Here is a 20685-nt window from a genome sequence, read left to right as displayed (position 1 = left end):
CTGCAGTCTCCCTGCTGCCAACAAAATTCCAGGGCCCCTACTCTAGCCAACTTGCCCTTGGTTTTCCTGAGATACCAAGAAGCCATCTGGTCCTCCAATGCACACTGTCCATTTCTGCCAACTCACCTCTGCATTCCCCTAAAACCTCATCTTCAAGTCTTGGGCTCATCTTTAAAACTGGGAGGACACCTACTATACAGCACCCTCCATGGACGAAGGAAGAAGCCTGACTGCTTTTGAAGCTCTCAGTCTCACCTCCTCTTACTCTCATCTTCTTGCCCATTCATCTTCAAGCCTGCCCTATGGCTCCTACAAACAGGCTCCCACTCCAGCATCCCAAATATACTAATATACTTTCTCCCAAACTTGCAGGTCCTCCCTTCCTTCTTCTTTCCATAGTCAGGGTTTTGAAATGGGTTGTCTAGAGTCTTTGGGGTTCCCCGTGGTGGTACTGAGATGAGGAAGGTACACCAGGATAGGAGGAGGAGGCTGCTTGAAACTGCAGGAGTCTGGTCTGGGGTTCCAGCTGAGGGGGAGGCACTGGCCCACACCTGAGATGAGACCAGTCTGCAGCTTGGCACCTTGGCTATTCTATTTGGGAAGCACTGAGCTAATGTCTCTTCTCTCTACCACCACTTGTCTGGAACACTTCTCTCCGTGGGCACCAGTAACTTCCTACTAGCTGAATTCCAAAAGCTCCTCTTATTTTTTATTTTTATTTATTTCTTAGAGACAGAGTCTCACTCTGTCTGTCACCCAGGCTGGGGTACAGTGGCACAATCATAGCTCATTGTAGCCTTGAACTCCTGAGCTACCACCATGCCTGGTTAATTTTTAAAATTTTGTTCGAGTTGGGGTCTTGTAATATTGCTCAGGCTAGTCTTGAACTTCTGGCCTCAAAATATCCTTTTGCCACACAGCCTCCTGAGTAGCTGGGATTACAGGCACAAGCCACAGCATCTGGCTCAAAAGCTCCTCTTGACTCCTCGATCTTCTTGTCCCCTCTCTCTCTGTGGCATCTAGCACCAAGGACACTCCCTTTCTTTCTGCTTCCTTCTTTCCTTCCTCCCTCCCTCCCTTCTTCTCTTTCTCTCTCTCTCTCTCTCTCTCTCTCTCACTCTTGTTGCCCAGGCTGGATTCTTTCTTCCTTTCAGATAGAGTTTCATGCTTATTGCCCAGGCTGGAGTGCAATGGCGCAATCTCGGCTCCCTGCAACCTCTGCCTCCCAGGTTAAAGCAATTCTCCTGCCTCAGCCTCCCAAGTAGCTGGGATACGGGCACCGCCTCCTGGATTCAAGTGATTCTCCTGCCTCAGCCTCCTAAGTACCTAGGATTACAAGTACCTGCCACCATGCCTAGCTAATTTCTGTATTTTTAGTAGAGACAGGGTTTCACCATGTTGGCCAGGCTGGTCTCAAACTCCTGACCTCAGATGATTCACCTGCCTTGACCTCCCAAAGTGCTGGGACTACAGGTATGAGCCACCGCACCTGGCCTCCCCCTTTCTTTCATGTTTCATGCAACATTATGGAAGCTGGAGGGAAAAGAAAGGGGGAGGGGAGTCCCTAAGCATTCTTCCTACCTTACCCAGTGCTCCCTTCCATCCTCCTCCAATGACTTCTGTCCCTGCTCTAAGCATCCCTTCCCCTTCTTCTCTACCTCTCTTACATCACCCAGTTTCAATCATCCCCTCAACATCCCCTCACACCTAGCATGTCTCCAATGAAACCAAGGGGTTCCTCCCAATAAGAGCCTCTCATAGACTATGTGGGCTCTGTTATTGCCAAAATATGCAGTAAGCATCTGTCCACCACTGGGGAGGCAGAGATTGGGGAGGCCTCCCCACCTGCAGAAGTCAGTCCCCAGGTGCCCAAGCCTGCACACCAGGAATTAACTGTGACATCAGCCACTTTCTGGATCTGGTACCTCCCCTCCCCACAGAGGTGCAGACAAGAATCCCACTTCCTCCCATCCCACCTTTCCTTTCCACTCTGCTACTCTGAAGCCCTTTTCACCTCACTCCTGGCTCCTGTGAGTCTAATTGCTCTATCCCCTTCCAGGTCCTCCTCCTCCAATCCACCATTATCTTTCTAGCCACATGTACGAGTCATGTCACTTCCCAGCCTAACTTTTGATGGTTCTCTGCTGCCTCTTGAATAAGATCAGATTCCTTCCCTGGCATTCTAGGTTCCTTAGCCCATGTCCTGGCCCCTTATCCGTCCAGGCAAATGGAACTGAAATAAGCTGCATTATCCCAAACTGCCCTTAACTTTTCCTTCCTCCATGTCTTTGCTCTCCTGGTGCTGGCTCCCACCTTGAGAGTGAAGGAGGACTTCCACTTTTTCACTCTAAATGCCTCCTCTTACTATTTACATTCTTCTAAATTAATAAGAATTACCTGGATTAAAGAATGACTGAGTTTTAAGGACTAGTTTAAACCTACTTCGACCTGCCTTCCTGGATCACCCAGGAAGCAATTTTTCTCAATTTCTATTTGAAAATGCTCCTCCAGGCTTTACTGCCTCTTAACTTCTTATTACAGTGCTACTATGACTTCTTTCCTACTTAATTTTTAAATCCTTTAGGGCAAAGTCTGGGTCTTATCTTGTTTCCCATGGTCCCTTAGCCATCGCCCATGATAGGTATCCAACAGACTTTAGTTGAAGAAGTTGAGGAGTTAGGAATTCATTTTAAGAGTGCAAATTTAAGAGTGCAAATCTATGCCGGGTGCAGTGGCTCACGCCTGTAATCCCAGCACTATGGGAGGCTGAGGCGGGTGGATCAGGAGATAGAGACCATCCTGGCTAACACAGTGAAACCCCGTCTCTACTAAAAAACAAAAAATTAGCCGGGCGTGGTGGCAGGCGCCTGTAGTCCCAGCTACTTAGAAGGCTGAGGTAGGAGAACGGTGTGAACCTGGGAGGTGGAGCTTGCAGTGAGCCAAGATCGCGCCTCTGCACTCCAGCCTGGGCAACAAAGCAAGACTCCATCTCAAAAAAAAAAAAAAAAAAAAAAAAGAGTGCAAATCTAAATTTCCCTAGGTTGGCAAGTAAAAGGTATCTCTAAATTAGAATGTAAGTAGGGCCTTCCTATTATAGAAGATTTAAAAGATTTTCCAGTGAGTTAATCATTTACGTTCTTTATTTCCCAATTATTTTAGTAACACTGCACATCACTGTAAAGGCTAGAATATGCTGTTAGATTGATTGTGTGTGTGTTGCCTCCCTTTTCTTCAAGAATCCCTAGAAGTGTGATCAATGAAGAATGTAACTAAACTATAACTTTCCAAACTTATAACAAATCAAGTCAGTTATTCCCTGCCCAATCCACCCAACCAAAGAAAAAAGATTGACAGGTTCCCAGTCCTTCCCTACAGAGTTTGTCGCCAATATCACCCCAGCAATCCAAGGGCGAAAACTTCAGCAACACAGGCCCTCTCAAAAGCTTGTTCTATGTGAAAAGCCCTCATTAAACTCTGAGTTATATTTAGAAAAAAAAATGAAACAGAAGTTATATTTAGATGAAATGGCTCAAAAGAATTTTACCAAAAGCAGCATGTTTATACTGATCTTCCAAAAGAAAAGGTTTCCTTAGCTTTTACATACAGCTCCTAAAAACAGACAACCTCTTCATACGTATACAACAATTTCTGCTTGGGTTCCTCTGGGTCTGGAAGAACAGGAGCTCCCAGGATATAAGAAAGACTGCCCATGGGAAGCAGTGGGATATAAAGGACTTAAAAATGAGCATGCGTTTGAGGACCAGGACAATTTCATACAAAAACCTGACTTGAGATGGTATGAGAAATAATGAAGCAAAGCCTTTTGTGTGCTTGTGCTGCACAAAAAGTTTCTGAAGCCAGGCACAGTGGCTCAAGCCTGTAATCCCAGCACTTTGGGAGGCCGAGATGGGCGGATCATGAGGTCAGGAGATCAAGACCACCCTGGCTAACACGGTGAAACCCCGTCTCTACTAAAAAATACAAAAAAAAAAAAACTAGCCGGGCAAGGTGGCGGGCGCCTGTAGTCCCAGCTACTCAGGAGGCTGCGGTAGGAGAATGGTATAAACCCGGGAGGCGGAGCTTGCAGTGAGCTGAGATCCAGCCACTGCACTCCAGCCTGGGCGACAGAGCAAGACTCCGTCTCAAAAAAAAAAAAAAGGAAAGGTTCTGAAATTTATAAGATGGACACAAAAACCACAGACTCCCTGAGCAATACTACCTAGAAGGGTTTCTTTCCAAAATGTCATCAGCACTCACTCCATGGTCACAGTCAAACTACTTGCTATCACGTTGTAGCTGGCTTGCTGAACCACATTCAACACTTTCTTTTTGGCTCTTTTTTGTCTTAAACTATTTTTGGCACTCACTTTCTAACGTGTTGACTTACATTTTCTTTCTTTCTTTCTTTTTTTTTTGAGGCAGAGTCTCACTCTGTTGCCCAGGCTGGAGTGAAGTGGCATGATCTCAGTTCACTGCAACCTCTGCCTCCTGGGTTCAAGCGATTCTCATGCCTCAGTCTCCGATGTAGCTGGAATTACAGGCACCCACCACCAAACCTGGCTAATTTTTGTATTTTTAGTACAGATGGGGTTTCACCATGTTGGCCAGGCTGGTCTCGAACTCCTGACTTCAGGTGATCCGCCCGCCTTGGCCTCCCAAAATGCTGGGATCACAGGTGTGAGCCACCCCACCCAGCCAACTTACAGTTTCCTAACAAAATTCTAGGCAACAGCCCCAAAGTGGTTCAGTAAACCGTGAAGCCTTTTCAGAAATGAATGTATAATTTCAATGTGATTATTTGAAAAATGGTTTGTAGCAGTTATTCCTCTCTTCACAGGGTCCCTGGGCCTCCAGACAAGAAGCAATTGCAGCTCACAGAGACTTGGCCCACATCCCATGCTGAGGGGACCTCTTCTCTAAAGAGGCTCAGGAAAAGGCCACTTCCTAGCATCCCAGCCAAACCAGAGTGGAGGGCAAGGGTGATGGCTCATGGGGAGAGATGGCCAGACTATAGGATGGGCCAGCCCCCAGTGGTCTCAGCAGGATTATGCCAGTGGGTGAGGCTGTTGAAGACTCCTGCCTGCTATTCCTAGGGTTCATTAACACCCTGAAAATACTCCAGCCAATTCCCACTGATGCATCTGGCTTGGTATTTCCAGAGGAAGTGTTAGAGCAGCAGATAACTGGGGTCACCTAATTTTATACTACCTCTAGGCCTCAGAGCAGCAAAGCCTAAAGTGGTGCAATTTAGAGGCCAAACAATAAAAAAGACCTAAGATGTCAGAGAGATCGGATCATGTATCCCGGGCACTTTCCTCCCTTCTCATTCCCTACCCATATCTATCCACATTCATTTCGCCAGGCTGGGAAACCAACAGAAGGCCACTTTGTCTGTACCTACCATTTGCCTATAGTGACAATTACCTTAATTATATTAATAGAATCATCCAGAGGAAAACCATCATCTCCACCCTATAGTCCAGACAACCAAGTGCTTAAATATTTCCTCATTTGCTTTACTTACTGGCAGCAAAAGAACAGGGTCAAATTAGGTTTAACTGTGCTGACCTAATGGCAGGACACTTCCCCAGTTTATCAGTGAACTCACACAGCAAAAGGCACACAGAGACACAGAAACACTGGGAAATGAACTAACTTCTGCAAGGGCAAGTCACCAGGAAGACAAGATGTAGGTATGGGAGTGGGATGGGACATACTAAGTCCCCAAGAAAGTACAAGTCCTAGGAGGCTTGAAAGGAGGATGGTGTCTGGGCCAGGGCAGGGAACAGCTGCAGAGATGAAGGAGGACAGTCAGAGACGCATGCAGAGACGAAAGGTTGGCTGCCTCAAGGAGGGCTCCAAAATCCCACATGGCCCTGGATTTAGTAATCAGGAATCTCCAGGATCAGCAAGAATCAGCCTTTGGAAGTTCTTAGGCATAAGAACACATAATATGATAGAAGGAAGGAAGAAGGGGACACTAACAAAAATCTGTCTCACTTGGGCTCTTAGGGAGAGGAGACAGCAGAGCCTGGACGAATCAAAATGCCCTAAAGAGAAATGGGTGCGTGGAGAAATAGCCTTGAGGGAGCCACAGTCATATTTGATGGTGAAATAGTCATTTCTGGTGACTTCAACTGCACCAGGACTTGGCTGAGGGCTGATGCACAGATGCTAGTGCCTCCCAGACCCCTTTCTGTAGATACCCTAATGGTAAATGGAAACATGGGACTTTAGAGGCATTAACTCTCCCCCATACGCAAAGTTACAGGAATCCCACCAAAACTTACAGAACTAAGCTACATGTGTGGGCACTGGTGGGAATCATTGAAAACCTAAAGAAGACTACAGTAGGTCGTGGATCCTCCGCCTTTGATTGGCACGCACCTCTTTTCTTTTAACACTAATGAGAAAAAGCAACAGCCATAGACTCACATTCAGTTTTCACTGCAAAAGTGACACTTACATTCAGGACTTCCTGGGGTGCTCCAGGCCAGCAGGCCAAAGCAGCAAAGCCTCCCTCCCTCTCGGGACAAAACTGTGAGGTCTGTGTGGTCCCATTCCCCATTCCCCTCTCCCTCAGTCAGAGTCTCTCCCACCGCCGCCGTCAACCCTCCTCCAACCCATTTGGTGATGGTAGCGCCCCTGCTGAACCAAATGTGGAGGCCTTGGCTCTCCATCGACCTCTGTACGGTGACAGCAGGAATGGCCATTCAGCACCTAGCCTTTCTCCAGCACACTTTAATTATCATCGTTATCTCAGGGCAGCCTTAGCATAAAGTGGGTTGCTGGGACCCTGCTCCTAAGAGGCCAACACTCCCTGCCCCCTTACCCACCGTCGACACGAAGTGGCGGGCACTGGGTAGCTAGGCGGGAAGCAAAGAACTACGATGCACATCGCGCCCAAGCAGCAGCACGAGGGGGCCTGGCACACAGTAGACAGGCGTTCACCCAAGATGTCATCAGACCCAGTACCTGGGCAGGAAGCCTAGAGGGGGAGTGGCGGCTTGGGGGACACAAAGACCTCGCCAGCCCCCAGCTGCGCCCCTCGCAACGCGGGGGGCGGGAGTTTAGAGCCACAGAGAGGGGGCGAAGGAATCCGCCCTCATTTGCACGTCGTCTGGGGCCCGGTCAATTTGCTTAATCACCGCTCTAAATGCCAGCGCGCAGCACACAATACGCGCCCATTAACAGGTTTAAAGTGTCGCAGCGCTCGCTTTAAATGAGAAAAGCAGGCGACAAAAGGGGGAAAAAGCCAAGTTCCTCAACTTGAAGAATGCCTCGGGTCGCCTCGAAATCATCTACGCGAGTATAAAATTCAGAGCTAGCTCCGCAGAAAAGCTGAGGCCCAGGTGCGAGGGCTGGGAGTGGGAACGTGGGTTGTGAATAACCCGCCACAAAAAACTGGGTTTCTTAGGAACCAGCTTGCAGCAGCCCAGTGAACCCGGAGTCGGAGGACAACGTCGCCAACCCAGCTCCCCAGGCCCCTTGCCCCACTGCCAGAGAAAGCTGACCGATTTCCAAGAAGGAAAGCGAGACCCCCCCAAAACAGGCACAAATCCAAGTTTCCTTCGGTGCAGGCGAAAAATTCTGGAGGCCGAGGAAGATCCCAGAGGTGGACTCCAAAACCTCAACCCGCAAGAGGGGAGAAGTTAAAGGAACTTTACTTTCATCTAGGCATTGGCCAGCGCAGCCTCGCGCTCGGCCGCCAGAGAGTAGTTCAACTCCGCAAACAAGTTCTGCTTGAGATCGGCGCAGGAGGCCCCATCCCCCACTCCATGGCCGAGCCCGGGGGCGCATCCTGCGGGCCGCGGCCTCCCACCCTCCTTGGCGCGCTCGACGCGCACTCACGGTGCGCGCTCCTCCGGGAGACAGGGGTCCGTTGGAGAGGTACGGGCTGCTCAGGTCCGGGATCATCAGGAAGGGGTACCCAGGGTATGGGGGTCCTTTAAAGAACGCGCTGTCCTGGGGCCTTCTCACTGCGAACAAGACCAAGGTTGAGGTGAGGCCCGGGCCGCCGGGACAGCGCCGCGGCAGGGGGGTCGGGGCGGGAGCCGGGGACCCGAGCGCCCCCAACGCGCGCCCCACGGGGGCTGCCGCCTAGAGAGGTTGAGGGCAAGAGTGCGTACACCGGAGCGAGGGGGACCGTGGGCCGCCTGGGCTGAGCAGCGGAGCGCAGCGGGGATCGAGAGTGGGGGGCTGTCCCGGCGGGCACGTACCTTCGGCGAAATAGTCCCGCGGCTTCTGGAAAGTGTCCCGGGCGGGCTGCGGGCGCCTCTCAGCCTGCGGAGGAGACACAAAGGCGAGAGCGGGTGAGCGGACAGAGGGCCGGGATCCCCAGGGGCCGGCCGCGGAGCCTCCTTACCTCCGAGTCGGAGCTGCTGCTCTGGTTCTCCGACTCGTTGACCAGGGACGACTTGACCTCGTCTAGGTCCCGCTGCGCCGAGGCGCTGTCGCTGCTCGGCTCCTGCTCCTCGCCCCCCTCATCCTGGAAGGGGATCAGCTCGTCGTTCGCCCCGAGGTCGTCCCCTCCGCCTGCCGCCCCGGCGCTGGAGCCACTGCCTCCCCCGCTGCCGCCGCCGCCGCCCCCGCCGCCGAGCTGGGGCATGGTGGGGCCGCGGGCCGGGGCCGCAGCTCTCGGAGCCCCTAGCCGCCGGCGCCCTGCCCGGCCCGGCCCGGCGCCCCTCCCGCCCGCTCGCCGGCCCGCTGCGCTCGCCGCCCCAACAAAGTTTGACAGGGCGTGGCCCCGCGGGAAGCGGGCCTGGCGCGGCCCGGCCGGGGCACAGGCGGCTCGGCTCGGGCCCCTCCGGCAGCGCCGAGCCTGGGGCTCCCCAACTCGCCGCCGCCGCCGCCGCCTGCTCCACCGGGGCGTCCCAGCCCCTGGCCCGCCGGGGAGGGGCGAGCGGGGAGGGAGGGAGGGACCGCCGGGCTGGGCAGGGGGGCCGGAGGGAGGAGCCCCGGCTGCAAGCTGACACCCGCGCGCCTCGCGGAACCCGGGGAGCTGCGGCGCGCGCGCACACACACACACACGCACTCACACTCACGTTCACACTCGCACCTTCCGGGGGCTGCGTGTCCCTGCAGCGTGCACCGCCCCCAACTCCAAACTCGCTCTGACCTCCTTTCTGCGCCCCACCCTGCACCCTGGGCGGCCCTCCCCACGGCCTCCCTCAAGTCTTGGAAGTCTTGCCCCCACCCCTCCGTATCCCCTAACTTTTTCCCAAAGAACCCCCAGAACTCCACACAGGTTCACACCCCCTCCCACTGTATGGCGCTGGCGGATGGACGGCACTGCCCCCTGCGGGAAAGCCTCGGACGCACAGACTGGCCGCGGTGCCCTCCCCCTGCCTGGAGTCCCTCCGAGCGCGCGCGAGCTTGATACACAGACCAGGAGACTGGGGACATTTATGGGACCCTAGAAAATGCCCGGTGGCTTTCCGCGCCTCTTTACTGTGGGGTTCCAACACGACCCCCAGCCCAGGTTTCGACCTTGTCCATGTATACGGATTCCCACGCTGAAATTTTGAAGATCACCTTTTCTTCATTGTTTGGGGCTAGGTCCTAAATCGAAAAATCGCGATCTTGGGTTCCAAAAGAATTTGGATTTGGTTCATTACGAGGGAAAATTGCCTGTCCAGTGATCTCCAAAGCCATTCACAAAGCTGCGTGAGTAGCCAATGAACACGAGAAAAATGCTCAACCAGCCTCACACCTAAGTAATGCCTGTGGTGCGAGCACCACGGCCAGTTCTACTCCCGAGGCCGAGGCAGGAGGATCGCTCGAGCCCGGGAGTTTGAGACCAGCCTAGGCAACATAGCGAGACATCGTCTCCAAACAAAAAAATTTTTTTCTTTTAGTAAAGAAATGCCTGTTTCAATGACATTAAGGTGTCATTTCTCTCCAACCTGTGCGGGAAAGTTTGAGGAGAATGAATAGTATCTTGTGTTATCCACCGTGGAACTATTAGAGCATAAACTTTGAAAACAGCTTGGAAGACAGTATGGAACTATGTAAAACTATTTTCAGCACAACTGGCAGAAGAGTTTCTACAGAGGTGCCCGCCCATATGGACAAAGCCACATATGCTAGGTTCAAAGCATCAGAGAGCTTGGTGACATGCATTCTTCATCTTTCTTTACAGCCACAGTCCATGCAGCTGGCCAGTTCTATGCAGTGTCCCCACCCCCCCCCAACCCATACACGCACAGAGACACATGGACCTGGATTGATTTTAGAGGAACATCTTTAAATGAAACACTGTATATGACACTCACTATTGTATTTTTGTTTTTAAAAGAATTATACACATTTATTTCTGCGTAGAAAGAAATCTGAGAAGATGCAAATTATTATCAGTGACTATTTCTGGGAAAGGATAAGTGAAAAGACAGAGTTTTCTGCTTTCTATGAACTTTACAACAAGCAGATATGCCTTTCTGGATTTGGTTCATTGCGAGGGAAAATTGCCTGTCCAGTGATCTCCGAAGCCATTCACAAAGTCTCATAAAACGTTTTCAAATAACAGACTTATCTTGAGCAGTATCGAGTAACAAGTAAAAGTTCTTCTTTCCCCCCCCAGGACAGAGTACCCTTCTGGTTAACCACTTACAGTTAACTCCCTCTGGTTAACCACTGTTACTAGTTTGGTATATATCCTTCCAGACACTTTCCTAGGCAGTTATGAACATATGTAAACATATTTACAGATATTCTGATTTACATAAATAGAATCACACTCTTTGTATTATTGCGAGTTATTTTTATAAGATTTAAAGGGCCGGGCGCAGTGGCTCAAGCCTGTAATCCCAGCACTTCGGGAGGCCGAGACGGGCGGATCACGAGGTCAGGAGATCAAGACCATCCTGGCTAATATGGTGAAACCCCGTCTCTACTAAAAAAAAAAAATACAAAAAAAAAAAAAAAAAAAAAAAAAGATTTAAAAGACGATTTTTCATGTCTGTTGTCCATATATATATGAAAAACTTATTGTATTAGTTTCCTGCTGCTACTGTCAGAAATCACGAAAAATTGGTGACTTAAAACAACAGAAGTTTATCCTCTCACAGTTGTGGAAGACAGAAGTCCACTGTCAGTTTCACTGAGTAGAAATCAAGGTGTTGACAGGGCCATACTCCCTCTGGAGGCTCCGAAGAGAATCTACCCTTGTCTCTTGCAGCTTCTGGGGGCTTGTGACCACATTATTCCCACCCTTGCGTCTGAAATCACATTGCTTTCTCCTTTTTTTGTCTGTGACAAATCTCCCTCTGTCCCCTTCTTATAAGAAACGATACTTGTGGCCGGTCGTGGTGGCTCACGCCTGTAATCCCAGCACTTTGGGGGGCCGAGGCAGGTGGATCATGAGGTCAGGAGTTCAAGACCAGCCTGGCCAACACGGTGAAACCCCGTCTCTACTAAAAATAAAAATTGGCCAGGCGCGGTGGCAGGCGCCTCTAATCCCAGCTACTCAGGAGGCTGAAGCAGGAGAATCGCTTGAATTCGGAGGGCAGGGGTTGTGGTGAGCCGAGATCGCGCCACTGCACTCCAGTCTTGGCGACAGAGTGAGACTCCGTCTCGAAAGAGAGAGAGAGAGAGAGAAAGAAAGGATACTTGTGATGGCATTTAAGGACCACCTGGGTAACCTGCCCATGTCAAAATCCTTAACTTCACATCTGCAAAGACCTCTTTTCCTTAAACATTCACAGTTTCCTGGGATTAGGTCATAGATGTAGCTTTGGGAGTGAGCCATTATCAGCCTACCACACCTATAAACCAGAAATGCAAATGGAAACAGCATTGAGATAACCACCCGTTTTCATCTGTCAGATTGGCAAAGGAAGAAAAGAATGGTAACGCCCAGCATTGGCCACTGTGCTAAGCACATAGATGTTGGACCATTGTGTAACAGTTCTAAAGAGGAGTTTGGCAATACCTGTGAAATACCTTTAAAAATGTGAACCTTTGACTTACCCACGTACTTCTAGGATTTTATCTGAAGGAAACAACTAGATACACAAATAAACCTGTAGACGTGTGTTCATCACAGTAAAAAAATCTAGAAACAATCTCAATGTCTCCTATAGGGAATTACGAAGTTATGTGCATTCATTTAATGGACTGTGGAAATATGTTTGTCAATGTAGAAGGAAGCTCATAATGGTAAGCAAAAGTAGCAAATTAAAATTAACATGTAGACTTCCACTTCCCATTCTAATGGGGTATTGATGTCAGATTGACTCTTTCATCAAGAACAACTATAAACTCTGGATAAAATACCAAAATAAAACAAAACTCAGGTGAGTTGAAGGCATCGCTGTCAACCAAGTCAGCCAGGACGTGAGGAGTCAAAACACCAGAAGGGAAATTCATTCAAGTGAGTTTATATTTACTGCTGTTTCATCCCCTCAGAAAATTTGGTGATTCGCAGCAGCAGGCATAGAGACCAAACCAAAAACAACCATCTAGAGCATGCACGCTGCAGCTTGCTGCCTGTTTTTGTATGGTCTCAGCTAAGACTTTTTTTTTTTTTTTTTGAGATGGAGTTTCACTCTTGTTGTGGGTTCAAGCGATTCTCCTACCTCAGCCTCCTGAGTAGCTGGGATTACAGGCATGCACCACCACGCCTGGCTAATTTGTATTTTTAGTAGAGATGGGGTTTCTCCGTGTTGGCCAGGCTGGTCTTGAATTCCCGACCTCAGGTGATCTGCCCGCCTCAGCCTCCCAAAGTGCTGGTTTTACAGGTGTGAGCCACGTTTCCTGGCCGCCTTTTTTACATTTTTAAGTGGTTGAAAAAGATTATAAGGGCCAGGCACGGTGGCTCACGGCTGTAATCCCAGCACTTGGGGAGGCCGAGGAGTGTGGATCGCCTGAGGTCAGAAATTCAAGACCAGCCTGGTCAACAAGGTGAAACCCCATCTCTACTAAATATACAAAAATTAGCCGGCGTGCAGGTGAAACCCCATCTCTACTAAATATACAAAAATTAGCCGGCGTGGTAGCAGATGCCTGTAACCTGGGAGGCGGAGGTTGCAGTGAGCCGAGATTGCACCATTGCACTCCACCCTAGGCGACAAAAGCGAAACAACGTTTCAAAAAAAATTGAAATCAGAATATCTCATCACAGCAAAATTTCTTCACAAAGTAAGTGTCCTAGAGGCTTATTTGTTAGTAAAGCAAGGAGAGCTATTTACTGATGGTGAGTTAATTAAATTGTACTCAAGAGCAGTTGCCACAGAAATATGTACAGTGAAATAAACTTGCCTTTCACCATTGCCAAAAGAGTTTAGGACATTGAAAATAACATCAATAGTCAATGGGAACTGGGAGCAGTGGCTTACCTGTAATCCCAGCACTTTGGGAGGCTGAGGCAGGCAGATCACCTGAGGTCAGGAGTTTGAGACCAGCCTGGCCAACATGGTGAAACCTTGTCTCTACTAAAAATACAAAAATTAGCTGGATGTGGTGGCGCACCCTTGCAATCCCAGCTACTCAGGAGGCTGAGGCAGGATAATTGCTTGAACCCGGGAGGTGGAGGTTGTAGTGAGCTGAGATTGACACTGCACTGCAGCCTGGGTGACAGAGTGAGACTCCATCTCAATAAAATAAAATAAGATAAGATAAAATAAGATAAAATAAAATAAAATAAAATAAATAAAATACATGACAACAATAGCACAAAAGGCAGAGGGGGGATATGGCATTGAACCAAACTAGGGTTGTCTGAGAAGTGGTGAAAGTAGGAATTTAAAGTACACTCTAGCAGGCCAGGCTGAGGGGGGTGGATCACTTGAGGTCAGGAGTTCGAGACCAGCCTGGCCAACATGTCGAAACCCCGTATCTACTAAAAATACAAAAATTAACTGGGCATGGTAGCACACACCTGTAATTTCAGCTATTAGAAAGGCTGGGGCAGGATAATTGCTTGAACCCAGAAGGCAGAAGTTGCAGTGAGCTGAGATTGCGTCACTGTACCCCAGCCTGGGAGAGAGAGCAAGACTCTGTCTGGAAAAATAAATAAATAAATAAATAAGGTACACTCTAATAAGTCAAGAATGCGTGTGGTCATCCCTAGAATAACACTCATCCCTAGAATAACACTCACTAAAGAATGTATTACTGGCTGGGTGTGGTGGCTCACACATGTAATCCCAGCACTTTGGATGCCCTAGGCAGGTGGATCACCTGAGATCAGGAGTTTGAGACCAGCTTGATCAACACGGTGAAACCCCTTCTCTATTAAAAATACAAAAATTAGCCGAGCATGGCGACACACACCCATAGTCCCAGCTATTCGGGAGGCTGAGGTAGGAGAATCACTCGAACCCAGGAGGCAGAGGTTGCAGTGAGCTGAGATTGTGCCACTGCATTCCAGCCTGGGTGACAGAGAGAGGCTTCGTCTCAAAAAAAAAAAAAAAGAGAAAAAAAAGAATATTACTAACTAATGAGCAAGAAAGGAGAAAGGAGACAAAAATTAACAAATGGAACAAATAAAAATATATTAAAATAATAAAGTCAAAATTTCAGTAATTATTTTAAATGTAAATCATCTAAACACTCCAAACTTAAAGACAAGATTTTTAGAGTATATTTTTAAAAAGCAACTATCTGCTTCTTACAAAAGCTACACCCTTGGGGTGATGACAGAGTAGGTTGAAAGTAAAAAGAGGGAGAAGGATAAACATAAAAATGCTAACCTAAAGAAAGCTGATTAGCCGGGCGCGGTGGCTCATGCCTGTAATTCCAGCACTTTGGGAGGCTGAGGCGGGCGGATCACGAGGTGAAGAGATTGAGACCATCCTGGCCAACAGGGTGAAACCCCGTCTCTACTAAAAATACAAAAATTAGCTGGATGTGTTAGCATACACCTGTAGTCCCAGCTACTTGAGAGGCTCAGGCAGGAGAATCACTTGAACTCAGGAGGCAGAGGTTGCAGTGAGCCAAGATTGTGCCACTGCACTCCAGCCTGGTGACGGAGTGAGACATCATCTCAAAAAAAAGAAATAATAATAAAACGCTGATTAGGCCAAGTGCATTGGCTCATACCTGTAATCCCAGCACTTTAGGAGGCTGAGGCAGGCAGACCACTTGAGCCCAGGAGTTCAAGACCAGCCTAGCCAAGATGGTGAAACCTCATCTCAACTTAAAAAATTAAAATTAGGTGGGCATGGTGGTACATGCCTGTAATCCCAGCTACTCGGGAGGCTGAGGCAGGAGACCAGGAGGTCTTGAAACCAGGAGGCAGCAAGATTCTGCCATTAAATTCCAGATTTCAGCCTGGGCCACAAAGCAAGACTCTTGTCTCTGGTGGCTGCTGGGCTGTAGGGGTGCGGGGAAGAAAGTTGATTTATCTATATTAATATTAGACGAAATAGGCTTTAAAACAAAAATATTAGTAGAGGTAAGTGGGACATTTTGTAATGATAAAAGGGGAAGATAAAATAACTCAAAATTTGCATTTACCTAATAACATAGTTTCGAAAATATGCATAAAAGCAGAATGAAAAGGAGAAATAGACAAAAATACAATCATAGCTGGCAATTTTAATATACCTCTTTCTGTAACTGACCGAACGAACCACAGAAAATCAACAAAAATATAGAAAACTTGAACAATGCAATTAATAAATTTGACATATATGGAAAACATTGCAACAACAACTGCAGAATCTATATGAGTTTTTTGTTTGTTTGTTTGTTTGTTTATTTTTTAATTGAGATGGAGTCTCACTCTGTCACCCAGGCTGGAGTGCAGTGGTGTGACCTCAGCTCACTGCAACCTCCACTGCCCTGGTTCAAGCAATTCCTTAGCCTCCCGAGTAGCTGGGATTACAGCTGTGTGCCCCCACACCCAGCTAATTTTTGTATTTTTAGTAGAGACAAGGTTTCACCATGTTTGCCAGGCTGGTCTCAAACTCCTGCCCTCAAGTGATCTGCTCGCCTAGGCCTCCCAAAGTGCTGGGATTACAGGCGTGAGCCACTGTGCCCAACCTCTATATGCTTTTTAAGGGCACTTGCACATTTCAAAGAATGACCATGCAGAGTATGTTTTTTGACCACAGTGGAGATAAGCTACAAAGCAATTTTAAGGCCAGGCACCGTGGCTCACACCTGTAATCCCCATGCTTTGGGAGGCTGCTGGTGGGCAGATCAGGAGGTCAGGAGATCAAGACCATCCTGGCCTAACATGGTGAAACCCTGTCTCTTCTGAAAAATACAAAAAACTAGCCAGGTGTGGTGGCGGGACGCCTGTAGTCCCAGCTACTTGGGAGGCTGAGGCAGGAGAATGGTGTGAACCCGGGAGGCAGAGCTTGCAGTGAGCTGAGATGGTGCCGCTGCACTCCAGCCTGGGCGATGGAGCAAAGACTCTGTCTCAAAAAAAAAAAAAAGCAATTTTGGCCGGGCGCGGTGGCTCAAGCTTGTAATCCCAGCACTTTGTGAGGCCGAGACGGGCAGATCACAAAGTCAGGAGATCAAGACCATCCTGGCTAACACAGTGAAACCCCGTCTCTACTAAAAAATACAAAAAAACTAGCCGGACGAGGTGGCGGGCGCCTGTAGTCCCAGCTACTTGGGAGGCTGAGGCAGGAGAATGGCGTGAACCTGGGAGGTAGAGTTTGCAGTGAGCTGAGATCCGGCCACTGCACTCCAGCCTGGGCGACAGAGCGAGACTCCGTCTCAAAAAAAAAAGCAATTTTAAAAGAAAATAGGAAATTTGAGTATCCGAAAATTTTGGAAATTATGCAAATATATTCCATTTTATTTAAAAATTAAAAAATATATATTTTTATTTTTTGAGACAGAATCTCGCTCTGTCACCAGGCTGGAGTGCTGTGGCACAATCTTGGCACATTGCAACCTCCACCTCCTGGGTTCAAGCAATTCCCCTGTCTCAGCCTCCCAAGTAGCTAGGACTACAGGCGCGTGCCACCATGCCCGGCTAATTTTTGTATTTTTGGTAGAGATGGGTTTCACCGTGTTGGCCAGGATGGTCTCAGTCTCCTGACCTCATGATCCACCAGACTCGGCCTCCCAAAGTGCTGGGATTACAGGCATGAGCGACTGCGCCTGGCCCTATTTTTAAATTTAATTTAATTTAATTTTTTGAGACAGAGTCTGTTGCCCAGGCAGGAGTGCAGTGGCACGATCTCGGCTCACTACAACTTCCACTTCCCAGGTTAAAGCGATTCTCCTGCCTTAGCCTCTGGAGTAGCTGGGGTTACAGGCACGTGCCACCACACCTGGCTAATTTTTGTATATATATATTTTTAGTAGAGATGGGGTTTGGCCATGTTGGTCAGGCTGGTCTGGAACTCCTGGCCTCAAGTGATCTGCCCACTTCGGCCTCCCAAAGTGTTGGGATTACAGGTGTGAGCCACCACCTGTGACCTCTATATGCTTATTAAGTGCACATACAAATTTCAAAGAATTGCCATACAGAGTATGTTTTTTGACCACAGTGGAGATAAGCTAAAAAGCAATTTTAAAAGAAAACAAGAAATTTGAATATCCCTACAATTTTGGAAATTATGCAAATATATTCCATTTTATTTATTTAAAAATAAAATACATATATATATATATATATATATTTTTTTTTTTTTTTTGAGACGGAGTCTCGCTCTGTCACCCAGGCTGGAGTGCAGTGGCCGTATCTCAGCTCACTCAAGCTCCGCCTCCTGGGTTTACGCCATTCTCCTGCCTCAGCCTCCCGAGTAGCTGGGATTACAGGCGCCCGCCACCTCGCCCGGCTAGTTTTTTGTTTTTTGTTTTTGTTTTTTAGTAGAGATGGGGTTTCACCGTGTTAGCCAGGATGGTCTCGATCTCCTGACCTCGTGATCCGCCTGTCTCGGCCTCCCAAAGTGCTGGGCTTACAGGCTTGAGCCACCGTGCCCGGCCAAAAATAAAATATATTTTTAAAGAGAAAAAGTATAGTACAGTAATGAAAGGGAACCATAAAATGCAAAACATATCAATACTTAAGTAGTAAAAGGACATTATGAACAACTATGCTAATAAATTTGAAAATTTATATGAATGAACAAATTCCTTAAAAAACTTGACCTCAACTCACATAAGAAGAACCGAAAAATCTGAATAGGTCTATTACTGTTAAATAAGTGGAATCTGGCCAGGTGCCGTGGCTTGCACCTGTAATCCTAAGAGATTCAGAGGCTGAGGTGGGAGGATTGCTTGAGGTCAGAAGTTTGAAAGCAGCCTATGCAGATTGGGAGACCCCTTTTCTACAGAAAATTTAAAAATTAGCCAGATGTGTTGGTGAGCACCTGTAACTCCCAGCTACTTGTTGGGGGCTGAGGGGGAGCATCACTTGAGCCTAGGCAATTGAGGCTTCAGTGAACTGTGATTGTGCCACCGTACTCCAGCCTAGGCAACAGAGAGACCCTGTATGGAAAAAAAAAAAAAATCCATAATTTAAAATTGTCCTACGATATAATTGTACACCCAGATGGCTTTCATTGATTAATTATTCTAAACTTTCAAAGAAACAACACAATCTGCTGTGCGTTGAATTGTGTCCCTTCCAAAAATGGATGTGTTGAAGTCTTAACCCCCAGTATCTCAGAATTCCAAATGTGAGTACATTTGGAAACAGGGCATTGCAGATGCTGTTCATTAAAATGAGGTCATGCTGGAGCCCCTAAACCAATATGACTTGAGTCCTCATAAGAAGGCAGAGAGAATGCCAGGCGAAGATGGAGGCCATGTATCTGTGAGCCAAGAAACACTGAGGTTTGACTTCACCGGAAGCCACAAGAGAGGCATGGAGCAGATTCTCCCTCAGAGCTTACTCAGAAGGAACCAACGCTGCTGTTCCTTGATTTTGGACTTCCAACCTCCACAACTATGAGGGAATATATTTCTGTTGTTTTAAGCAGTCCAATTTGAGGTACTTTGTTACAACAGCCTAGGGATACTAATACACAATTTTATATAAACTCTTCCAGAGAACAGAAAAAGCAGAAATACTCATTTTATAAGTTCAGCATAATCTTGATACTACAACTAACAAAGATATTATAAGAAAAGAAAATTACAAACCAATCTTTCTCATTACCATATATGCAAATACCCAAAATAAAAAACAAATTTTTTTTCGAGACAGAGACTCGCTCTGTCACCCAGGCTGGAGTGCAGTGGTGCGAGCTCAGCTCACTGCAACCTCCACCTCCCAGGTTCAAGCGATTCTCATGCCTCAGCTGCCCAAGTAGCTGGGATTACAGGCATGTGCCACCACACTCAGCTAATTTTTTTGTATTTTTAGTAGAGACGGATTTTCACCATGTTGGCCAGGCTGTGATCTGATTGCCTGGCCTAAAGTGATCTGATTGCCTCGGCCCCTCAAAGTGCTAAGATCATAGATATGAGGCACTGTGCCTGGCCAAAATAATCTATTATTATACTGGATTCAGCTATATATAAAAAACGAATAGAGCTGAGTGTGTTGTCTCAGGCCTATCATCCCAGTTACTCAGAAGGTCAAGACTTGAGGCCAGGTGTTCAAGACCAGCTTGGGTGACATAGGGAGATCCTAGCTCTAAATAAACTAATTAAATAAAAATTTTAAATATAAATAAAAAGAATAGTAAGTCATGATAAATTGGATTTATTCCAAGACTGACAATTGATTTATCATTCAAAAATTTAATCAATATAATTTACCACAATTACAGAATAAAGGAGAAAAACCATAGGATCACTTCAATAGATACTATTATTTTATATAATTCAGTGTCTATCTATAGTTTTTTTAAAAATAAAAGCTCTTGGCAAACTAGAAATATCAGGAACTTCTGTAATATGGCAAAGGTTGTCAATCAAAAACAGTAAATATCACGCTTGATGAAATATTGAAAAATTTTCCTTTCAGATTGGGAATAAGAAAAGGATGCTTGCTAACATCATTTCTATTCAGATTTACAATAGGAAATCTTAGACAATATAATAAGGCAAGCAAAATAATGAAAAAGGGCTGAGCATGGTGGCTTATGCCTGTGATCCTAGCACTTTGGGAGGGTGAGATGGGTGGATAACTTGAGGTCAGGAGTCTGAGACCAGCCTGACCAACATGGTGAAACTCCATTTCTACTAAAAATACTAAAATTAGCTGGGTGTGGTGGTGCACACCTGTAATCCCAGCTACTCGGGAGGCTGAGGCAGGAGAACTGCTCGAACCCAGGAGCTGGAGGTTGTAATTAACTAAGATTGAGCCACTGCACTCCAGCCTGGTCAACAGAGTGACTCCATCTCAAAAAACAAAAAAAAAAAAAAAAAAGGCTGGGTGTGGTGCCTCACGCTTGTAATCCCAGCACTTTGGGAGGCCAAGGGGGATGGAATACCTGAGGTCAGGAGTTCAAGACCAGCCTGGCTAACATGATGAAACTCCATCTCTACTAAAAATACAAAAATTAGCTGGGCATGGTGGCATGTGCCTGTAATCCCAGCTACTCAGGAGGCTGAGGTGAGAGAATCGCTCGAACTGGGGAGGACGAGGTTGCAGTGAGTGGAGATTTCACCATTCCACTCCAGCCTGGGTGACAAGAGTGAAAGAAATTCTGTCTCAAAAGAATGAAAAGGTATATTAGTTGGAAGGGAAGAAATAAAACTCATTGTTTTCAGACAACATGATTTGTATGTAAGAAAATGTAGGCCGGGCGCAGTGGCTCAAGCCTG

General features: G+C 47.4%; 1 protein-coding gene across 1 annotated transcript in view; it reads right to left on the bottom strand.

Annotated features, from left to right (window-relative positions):
• The window catches only part of TCF7L1 (transcription factor 7 like 1), a 179285-nt gene extending 170387 nt beyond the window's left edge, over positions 1–8898 (bottom strand). The window contains exons 1-3 of the mRNA XM_023224970.2: positions 8366–8898; positions 8220–8283; positions 7852–7979 (exon numbers count right to left, since the gene is read on the bottom strand). Of these exons, the coding sequence (XP_023080738.1) occupies positions 7852–7979; positions 8220–8283; positions 8366–8608 (435 nt within the window). The 5' untranslated portion in view covers positions 8609–8898. The remainder of the gene's footprint in view (positions 1–7851; positions 7980–8219; positions 8284–8365) is intronic.
• Positions 8899–20685: the final 11787 nt, after the last annotated feature.

The sequence above is a fragment of the Piliocolobus tephrosceles genome, chromosome 15, assembly GCF_002776525.5.
Source record: "Piliocolobus tephrosceles isolate RC106 chromosome 15, ASM277652v3, whole genome shotgun sequence".
Classification (NCBI taxonomy): Eukaryota; Metazoa; Chordata; class Mammalia; order Primates; family Cercopithecidae; genus Piliocolobus; species Piliocolobus tephrosceles.
This window is presented reverse-complemented; position numbering and strand designations above follow the sequence as displayed.